Source organism: Cynoglossus semilaevis, chromosome 13, assembly GCF_000523025.1.
Source record: "Cynoglossus semilaevis isolate Cse_v1.0 chromosome 13, Cse_v1.0, whole genome shotgun sequence".
In the NCBI taxonomy this organism is placed as follows: domain Eukaryota; kingdom Metazoa; phylum Chordata; class Actinopteri; order Pleuronectiformes; family Cynoglossidae; genus Cynoglossus; species Cynoglossus semilaevis.
The window spans coordinates 17473039-17484089 of NC_024319.1; the positions used below are offsets into that span (position 1 = coordinate 17473039).

The 11051-nt window shown below is 36.4% G+C and overlaps 1 protein-coding gene across 1 annotated transcript in view; it reads right to left on the reverse strand.

Annotated features, from left to right (window-relative positions):
• The window catches only part of mtmr11 (myotubularin related protein 11), a 30181-nt gene that overhangs the window by 8301 nt on the left and 10829 nt on the right, over positions 1-11051 (reverse strand). The window contains 8 exon segments of the mRNA XM_008323997.3: positions 1-83; positions 1367-1455; positions 1739-1826; positions 2223-2370; positions 3442-3526; positions 4464-4603; positions 5726-5795; positions 5946-6082. Coding sequence (XP_008322219.1) covers positions 1-83; positions 1367-1455; positions 1739-1826; positions 2223-2370; positions 3442-3526; positions 4464-4603; positions 5726-5795; positions 5946-6082 — 840 coding nt within the window.

The window sequence follows — 11051 nt, forward strand, 5'->3', positions numbered from 1 at the left end:
CGGGGGGAGACGGCAGCTCCTCATCCAGCTCCACCACCACACACAGAGAAGAATGGCAACCGAACAAGATCATCTCCAGGTTCCTATAGATGAGTACATGTCGTTACTCCGGACATTGACGGCTAGCTTCAACTCGATGTGATCCCAAACACTAACACTAACTCCAGGCCCAGCAACTGTAACATGTCCAATCATATTCGTCAAAAAACTTGAAGCATAGGTGTCGGTATCTTGAGCTACCTCCTCTGTTAAGTGATGGTTTCTTCAGGGTGACATACCTTCTTTTTTTTTAACCTCCCTACCAAACTATCTGGCTTCTCCGGGCATGTGTTTGTATTCGGGATGCACCAATACTTATACTAGTATCTGTATTGTGCTCTATACCGGACCTCATTCAAATACCGGCACTCAAAAACATGCTGATCTCACAACCCAAAGCTCTGTAATGGAGTGTTTCTTCTCTGCCTTCACATGATCAAAACAAGGAACCAAATGTTTTCAAACGTATATAACTTAAATAACATAAGTTGAAGAGGTACGACTATAAAGGACCAAGGCAGTCATTTATACTTTAACATAGCCTCAGGCTAAATCAGAGATGTCGTTGCCTATTATTTAATTTATCATTATTATAATCACTCTAGTGACAAACAATTTTGAACGACTTTGACACATGGGTGAGACCGGGTGCCACCAAAAGGACGTTCCAATGAGCTCTAGAGAGAACTCTCTCTCTCTACGTACAGGCCTTTTGATAACCATAAAAACACAGAGAAATAAATCATTTTGTTTTCCATGAGTTTTTGTGAAAAGTCTTGGCTTTTAACAGCGGAAACGTAGTAAATGGCGTATGACTATTTTACGTAAAAAAGGCGGCCATCAAGGTTCCCCGAAACTGTAAACAACGCATGCGCAAGTTGTCTGAGACATCCTTAACCCTTTCATGCATGACGGTCACTACGGTGGACAGCTATTAAAATGTCATTTTCTATGATAAGAATAGGTTTTGATGGCAGTGTTGCCATATAAGCCTCTACAGTGGACGCCTGAGAATCACCCAACACTGCCATACAGTGGTCAGCCTTTGCAACTGCAGAATAATTGTGTTAACATTCAAAAAGAAAATGTTCGTGTATAAAAACAGAACCAAATCGGTTCTTATTTTTATGTCTAAAAACACATAAAGACACTTAGTAACATGTTTTTAACTCAGTATATCATGGGTCATGCATCAAAGGGTTAATTTCAGACGAGACATATTTTGCATGGGGTTAATGAAATTGTTAGGGATACCAGCATGTGGTTATTGGCACAAAAAAAAAAGACCAATTACAGTCTCTTGAACATTTAAAAAAAAAAAACCTACCTGATGTCATCTTTCTCGTGGTAAATGTTGTTCTGGAAACTGGCCATTCTCAGTAGGACGCTGCCTTGTGGGTGCTGCCAACACCAGCGCTGTGATACCAGATAACGGAATACTCTTGAGATAACAAGTTCTAAATGCCACTGAAATGCTAATGAGATGAGAGAAACCTTGAGATAAAATAATCATTACAAATTACAACCAACGCTGGATAATGGCATTGACCTTTTTAAAGATCAAAAATTTCTATTCCGGCTGTGTCAAAACAAGGTATTTCTTGTACATTTAATATTTTGCTATGCAATTGCAGTGTATTTATTCGCTAACTATACTGAACCTCATTTCATTTTCATTTTTGAGTGGCACGTCACTTACAGGGATGCGTCCATCGTTGAAGTGGGCAAAGCTTTTTTTCAACTCCGTGTCCAAAACTTTCTGTGGTACCACAACGAACCTAGGCAGACTTAGAGAATACACAGAATTCAGCAACGACAACACCAGAGGAAAACTCTTTTTTTTTTTTTTTTTTGCCTGATATTTTCAGTATTTCAGTAACTATTTGACAGTAACCAAAAAAAATCTATTAAGAGTCTGTTTTTTGGGGGAGTGGCCAAAATATCGAAACTACGAAATATTGTGATATTTCGTCTTGCACTAGGTTCTAAATTGATTCTCTTTCAAAAAAAATCTGCCACAATTTGTCAAAGAGGAAAAGACCTGAGAGGAGATATGTGACACAGAAAGAATAGGGACAGGGAAATGGAAGCAGATGATTGGCTGTTGTCAACCCTCAAGAGAACTGCTTTAAATGTCTTATTCATTTCCTTAAGATGCGCCGGCGTGTTCAGCGTGGATTTACCTGGTGGACATCTCAAAGCGGTCGTTGACTGAGCTGACCCTCCAGCCAGTGGCCGCACACCTGGCAAGTTCTTGTTCCCAGTCGGAGGTCGTCTCAAACCAATTCATCTTCGTGTCTCGCCGACGGTTGCTTAAGAACTGCTTCATCTCTGGACAAAGACGGTAACACACCTTTATTTGTTTTACATTAAAAAATCTTCATTGCAGACAACGTTTGAAATAACGTTTTTAAGTTGTCGAAATTCAGATCTGCTGCAACAGGCTGCCCCCTGATGTTGTTTTCAAGTTGTCGAAATTCAGATCTGCTGCAACAGGCTGCCCCCTGGAGGCGACCAAATACGTAGTACCACTGGGAATCGAACCCAGGAAATCTCTGCCTGTGAGGCAGGCGTGCCAACTGCTTCACTAAATGCACCAAAAAAAAGCAGTGAAGATTCATCTGTTATGAATAAAAAAAGCTTATCGTAGGAGATTTTTTTGTTGTTGTTGTTGTTTTAGACCACTAGCCAAATTATAGAATTAGAATTTACAGTTACCTTTCAACATTCTGAATATATAAGACATAACAGCCATAACTAATTTCCAGACTAAAAGATTTTTAGAGCAGAAAGTGATTTTGCATTTTTTGAATTTCAATCAACTCATTTTATCTTAATTCCCGTTGCCTCTATTTGTTCTTTATAGATAAAAATGATGCAACACTGTGGCCTTTAATATTAACTTCGAGTCTTTTGGAAGATGCCTATGGCAGTTCAGTAAAGGGCAAACTGGACTCAATTAGAAGTTGGATGAGAGGCGAAACGTCTTCAAGAAACCATGACGTTCCGGTTCCCCTTTACTTCACTGCTTGAGGGTGTTTTTGGAAATGTTTCCAAAGTCAGAGATTAAATATTTCTAGGCAGAGAGAGTGATTTTAAACTTAATTTTTTTTTTCCCCCATTTGCTATCTTCTTCAACAAATGCAGCGGATGTTAAAGTATATGAAGAAAAAATTAAAACAGCTGACCTTTTAAGGCAATGCCAACAGTGATTGTCATTTTTGGAACTTCAAATAATTGCATATGAGTTTTGTCTGCGCACGGGGCCGTGAGAATTGTCATTTCAATTCCTTTGTATGTCTAGTATTGTCTGCTAGATCAGCAAAAAAAAAAAAAAAATCTGATCTCGTCGCTGGAAAAAAATGGTAGTACACAAATAAGTGAGTACATTGACGGACCCACCTATACTCCCAAGAGCAGCATTCTGGAAAGATAAAACTGACCCTGGTTTAAGTGGTTGGTAGGTCTTTACAATGGTGTAAGTCATCTGTGAAACGAAAACAACAACCTTAACAAAGATCATCAGCTTTCCACATTGCTTTGATTACATATGTATAAAAAACAAACAAAAAAACAAAAAAAAAAACAGAAAAAAACAATGACCTTTACAACCTGGAAATAACATGTCTAAATACAACTTTTTACAATCTTTTTCTGTAACCAGAACCACCTTTGCAGTCTTTGCTGGAGGTTCTGGTAAAAACCGCATCAAAAACGGTAAATATATAATAATTATATTTATAATTCATTGCAATTTATTTCATTGTAATTATAATTATATGATGTTTTTTCTGATCATGATTGCAAATTAAAGCACTAAGCACCTCAGATTTTGCCTTCTGGTATGATTCAGAATTCATTTCGTATTACCGTATTTTCCGGAATATAAGTCACACTTTTTTTTTTAATCCTTTGGCTGGGTTAGCAACTGATACATACTGTAGGTGCGACTTATATATTAAAATATATAATTTCAGTTTGTTATTTTCACGCTGACAGCCACTAGAGGGCAATCAACTTTATTGTCGAATATGGCACAATGAAATTGCAGCCCTCTCGGAACCACGGTGCAAAATGGCAAGAATATGATAAAGGTGATATTCACAAGGGAAATGAATATAAACTAACAATATATGTATGTATGTACAATGTACAAAGAAACACACTTGTGAGAATATATCCTGAAAAACATGTGACATTACTCGGTATATATCAGTATCTGCTACGCCTTTACCACTGAAAATGTACATGTTTGTTATTTTCACACTGACAGCCACTAGAGGGCACTCTAGCTGGTTGGTGTGACATATATGTTTTTTTTTCCTTCTTCATTATGCATTTTTGGCTAGTGCGACTTGTTCTGTTGCATTTGTTATTGCATTGAATTTTTGAAATTTCATTTCATTTTAGTATACAAAACCTACCTCTATGACCTGTGCATCAGGAGTGAGGCGGTCAAACAGGAAGCAGATGACCTGCATGTCCCGACAGTAAAGCACCAGCTCCTCGGGTGTGAATTTAAGTGAGGAGTTTGGGGTCATAAGCTTGGTCCTGTTAGGTCCCACTGCCAAAAGAGAAAGACGGGCTTTAATTCATTTAAGTAAAAAATACCACACAAGTGACACATGTACAGTATATTACTGCCCTTTATTTATGCTTTGGCGACCACTGATAAGGAGTAAAACCAGGAACTAATCTTCATCATTACATGAACACAGAAAATGGCAAGTGATAATTTACTAATTAATAATTTAATAAAATTTAATCATTTTAATCGAAATACTTTCCTGTTCTTTTATTGTTAATATATAAGAAATATAAACTATATAAACTAAATATATATATATATATGCATATACATATATGCATATATATACACATACATACATATACATATAAATATATATATACACATATATACATATATGTACATATATACATATATATACATATATGTACATATATACATATATATATATATATACATATAAAAAATGGCAAGTAATAATTTAATAATTAATAATTTAATAAAATTTAATCATTTTAATCGAAATACTTTCCTGTTCTTTTATTGTTAATATATAAGAAATTACTACTACTTTACACAGTAGTAATCAGTTTTAAAAATACTGCTAATGCACAGTAACACTTTTAACCATCACTGCTATTGGGAATGAATTGTTCAGAAAACCTAATGTATGAATGGTCGCTCGTCCCTACATTTTAAAATATGGTATTTTTATGCTTAAGTTAATATTGTTGTCCATCAAATCAAATTCTGTTTTTGCGTCAAAAACTAGTCAATGATCGGATGCTCGTGAATCACACTTGGAGATGTAGTTGTTGATGCATAACAGTATCTTAGTTTCTTATCGACGCTCAACCAGACTGAAGCAGGCAGTTTCAGTCAGGAACACAGACACACAGATCTCAGAACAGATAGAACTGAACATGAAAATTTACTCACACAGAGTGGGCTGGACTAAACAGACAGGAAACATGAACAGAAAAATTGACTAAAGGTGGTTAACAAGTCTCTCACACGCTCACGCAGAGAAACACAGACACGGCAGCGGTCTCAAAACACACAAGGTGAAGGTGGAAGACTGATTACTAAGACTGATTACTAAAGGAGAGAAAGACAGATGCGCAGAGAGTCAAAGAGCCCTGACACATATTTACTTACCAACTACAACCTTGTCTATCGATGCCAAAGCCACATCATGATCTCCCAAAAGCACAGGGTCTGCATTGTCCTGTGTCACAAAAACATCCACGGGAAAGAAATAAAACATTCTTGTAACAGTATTCTGTAACCAAACTAAAACTAAAAAAAAAAAGATTTCCGTTTTTGGACAGTTGTAATACATTCAGATTCAAGCGTGATCGTCAGATCATTTACTTACATCAGGTTTGATACTTTCCTGTGGCACAAAGGCCACTCTGAAGTGAGTACAGAAGAGCGTACCAGAAAGCCAACCTCTCCCTTCCCTGGCAGTCAACTTCTTCCTCACCATAACAGCTCTCTGGAGTATACACTCACCTGATGAGGAAAAAAAAAGAGAGAGAGATTGATAACGCAGGATTAAAATTTACAGTTTTTGTGTGTTAGGCCTGATTTTTTAGTTTTTAAAGCAAACTAAATATATATATATATATATGCATATATATACACATACATACATATACATATAAATATATATACACATATATACATATATATGTACATATATACATATATATATGCATATATATATATATATATTTAGTTTGCTTTAAAAACTAAAAAAACAGGCCTGACACATATATATGTATATATATATATATGTGTGTATATATATATATGTATGTATATATATATATGTGTATATATATGTATATATATATATATATATATGATCAGGCCACTTTCACAGCAGTGTTAGACCATCACAGCAATGTATAAAGGTAAATTTAGGTAAAACTTTTAACCTTCTCCAACGTTATTTAAACTAAAATTTAAAACGTATACATACACAGCCTTTCTCTCTCTCTCTCTCTCTATTTGTGTGTTTATTTTTTTTAAGCTACTCTATAGTTACTTAGAAATCAAATACAAATACATATATACTATATTTACATGTATTAACAAATATAAATTATTATTATTATTATTAATATTTTTTTTTTACTGCACTGGATGTTTTAGGCAATGCAAAAAAAATGCTTCAAATTAATTATAAACAGCTTTAACATAAGACTTTCTCCCTTTTAGTCCGGTAAATTGAGGATCAACTTTATATATATTCAATACGTAGCATAAGTAACATCAGACTAGATAACAGCCGTTCAAGTATCAAGTATGCGGACAAATACTTTGGGACATGTCCTTCGTCTTTGATTGAAAAAAAAAGAAATTACATGTGTTGTGCGTGTACTGGTCCTTATTAGTAATCGGTTCATATTTTCCGTGATCAAGAAAAATCTAAAATCCAGCTGGTTCTCAGACTGCTTCAACTCTATTTTTAGGCTTCCTTTCATGTTCTTTAACAATGAACTCAAACAAATAATCCACCAAACAACCAGCTGTAATGCCAGTTTTCGTCCACGGGGAGGAGCGCGTATTTGCACAATATACAGTACAAGGGGAGCAATTCAATATTAGTCTGTTTTACCGAAATGACCACCATTTTTACAAAAATGAATGAATCCCGTGACAACTCCCCTCTTCAGTTCCAAGTCAAAGAGACAAACAAACTAAAAAAAAAAAACAACTCCTGTGAACACAGCTGTGCTGGGATTCAAGTTGTTTGTTTCACTTCTGTCTAGACCAATAACCATATAAAACAAGAACAGAGAGTACAGAGAGAGCCCTTTAGGGTATATGTGACTGAAGAAGAAGGGGGAAAATAATCAATTAAGACAGCTGTACATTTTGCTCTGATCACTTTTGTATTCAATTCAGTGTGGAATTTAGTCGTTTGTGTCAGTGTAGTAGCCTCTAATTTACATTTGTATTTGTTAGAGATGTGCGGTTGGAGACTCCTGTCCTGTTTTTAACAGAGTAGCTGTCTCACCTACGGTGCGTCTCATTTAGATGTTGTCTTAAAAATATAATTTCAGTTTGTTATTTTCACGCTGACAGCCACTAGAGGGCAGTCAACTTTATTGTCTTAAAAAAAAAAAAAAAAGCTAAATATTTTAAAGTATCCATTTTTCTAGAACAGGGCTGGCTTGGGAGCAACTATTCAAATGACCAGGCTTACGCAGGCGAAGGGAAACTTTTTGACTCGCGGGCCTCAATTGGTCCTAAAATTGAACGGGGGGCGGGGGGGCCGGGTCAGGAGCAGATAGATGGAGCGATCGTGTGAACTAAGTAATAAATGACATGTAAAAGTTGTAAATGCATAAAGGTTAAAATGCTAAAATGTTTTTGTCATTTTCTACCGCCATCTATTGGGAAAATGTCCGTATTGCAGGGAAAAGGCAGAAGTATAATGGTAATATAAATAAATGATATGAATAATTAAAATATGTATTATGTCATTGGTACTGATGAAACAAGCAATGGTTGAATGAAATTTTTTTCTAATTTTTTTCTATATTTTTATTTATTTATTTATTTATTTTTCTCATGATCTACCCGCACTGCCGCTCCCTTTCGATCTACTGGTAGATCCTGATCTATTTATTGCGCGCCTCTGACTGAGAAGTACAGTTGCAGACAAGGGTACTTATGTTGATATGATATTACATCCAACGTTTTAATTTTCAACATTTCTTTCTCTCTTTTAAGGGACAGCAACAGACCCAAAATTACAAACTGAAATTTACCAATGTTGATAAAGACAAAAAAAAAAGAGACTTTTATAAAGGTAAAACGGTAGCCTTACATATATATGTTTATAAAGTGATCTTGACCTGTCCAAAATGCATGTACAAAGATCAATCTTCTGGTCTTTTGTTTAGCAATCAATGGGGTAATGACAGGTGTTTCATCCTGCCCGTAACATAAGACCGGAAAGAAAGTGGCTCTAAAGGGAGGTCCGGGGCCTTTTAGACATTGTTTACATGCTACTGTATATCTATCTACAACGCCCGCGCACACACACAGCATTGAAAAGGCAGATGTATCTATCTACAACGCCCGCACACACACACAGCATTGAAAAGGCAGATGATCCGACTACGTCCGCTGATGCTGCCTTGAACTTTTCGCCCCTTGCTGCAGGCTGGCTCAGTTTTCTGCAGTCACTTTGTCTCTGTGTTACATGAGAACACCTGAGCAATGCTTGTGCGCTACTTCTTCTTCAAAGTAATGCCTGGAGGTTTGTTTGTTTTTTTTTGTTTTTTTTAAATTGTGCGTAAGACATGAAATAATAAATGATAAGTATTGGCAATGTGAGACTGCGTCTGTGTATTTAAAGGCGGGTTTACAGATCTATTGTAAACACTTCTATTACATTTACACTCACAACTTGTTTTGTGAACTTTATCAGCAGCCAAAAGTATCCAGGCATGTGAATCATGTACAAATACATCGAAATATTACGCGTACTTCTGCAAAAAAAAGAGGTTTTAATTCTACGCCTTGGAAAGATGGACACATTTTAAAAAATATATTATTGTGTTTGGGTCAGAGATGGGGACTCGAGTTGGACACGCAGACTTCAGGACTTGACTTGGACTTATGCTCAAAAGACTTCCGACTTGACTCGGACTCTAATTAGATTTCATTCGATTTCTTTTTTTTTTTTTTTTTTGGCTTATTAACATTGAGGAAACTGATGAGATTCCTTCTTTACTGTTCATGGTAACCATGGTAACCATGGTAACATGGTTACCACAACCAACGGTAACATTATGGAGATCGGCACACCTGCAGCTAGGGTTGCAATCTGTTCCATTTCTGCCAGAAACGTCGTTGATCATTCACTCGCGACGCACGTGTCTCAAGTAACAAATCGGCATCGCCTCCATGCCTGGTTTGCTAGCAAAAAATGCTATGCGTAACGCTGACACTGTCTGTGAGTGAGCGAGTATGATATCACTGGACAGTCCCATGCGCGAGAGAAAGAGAGAGAGAGAGCAAGTACAGTATCTTATAGTATTTTACAGTATCCGTAAAAAGGAAAAAGAAGAAGAAGAAAAAAAAACAGCTACTGCAGCCTTTTCTAATTACCTATAAATACACTTCAAACAAGACGGCACCACCAAAACGAAGCACAGACTGCAAAGAGGAGAGACCAAAGTCCACAAGACAGGCCAAGATAGCAGCACTTACTGGCATGTGAGGCCAGATTCGGCCCGCCCAATCATGGGCCAGACTCTGGAGTGCCAGGGTAAGTTGTTGAGCCAGGACCAGGGATGGTGAATCTGATCTAGCAAACAGCAATTAGCATTATGCTAAACCCCAAAACGGTGTTACGCCAGATAACCAGCCCAACAACAGAGACTGGGCAGGCTGAGACGAAGCAAAAGAACGCACCCAGCCCCATTCCTTTATTGACCAAGCTTCTTTTTTATGGTTGAGGGTTGTGTGTGTGACTGTAATAAGGTGAGCGTATGGTGTATAAAAACTAAGATGAAGTGAGAACAATTGGGGAAATAAGAAGGGATATAAAACCCAGATTTTTATAAGAAAAAAAAAAAAAAAGAGAAGGGATATGAAAAAGTGTACAGGAATTTATTCCTCTCAAGGTAAAACTCAGATTTTTTATAAGAAAAAAAACCAAAACAAACTTTACTTCACAATCGCAAATGGTCTAACGCGGGGGTGTCCACACTTTTTCGGCCCTGGGAGCTACTTTTCAAATGATTCTACCTACATTGAAAACTATAAATATATATATTTACTACTTTGATTAAATGGCTGTAGTTGTATGGCACAGTACCGTCTGACTTTAGCCCCTAGTGATTAGCATCTTAGAATAGAATTAAATATAATAATAAATATAATTTTTATTTATTTATTTATTTATTTTTTGTTTCTGTAATGTTATGTAATTGCTCAGGAACTACCAGTACTCCCTTTTGAGATCTACTGGTGGATCCCGATCTACCTTTTGGGCACCCCTGGTCTAATGACAAAAAAACAACAGCAATAATATTAAACTGATTGGGCCTTATGCTCAGAAAGATTTTCATGTAGAACGTGTTGGGCTGAAAAGAGTGTTATGAGAAAACCATAAAAAAAAAATGGTGCAAAAAAAAAATAATGGTGCAATCACCATAATAAAAACCTCCGGCAGTGAGTTAATGACGACACGTGCAGGTCAAACACAGTGACAGGCGTTTAAGGACCTGTGGTCTGTGAGTCACAGCGTTTCATCAACACTGATGCAAGATTAGTTATTAACAGGGAAAGAAAGTGAACGGCACCTTTTTAAGATAAGCGCCCGAGTGTGACCAGGTGTTGGTGTGTTGAAAGTTAGATCAAAGTTATGTTAAAACCAATTTGATTTTTATACATACAGTATGTAAATATATACTTTAATAATTATTTTACAATTAATCCTAAACAGCTAATCACA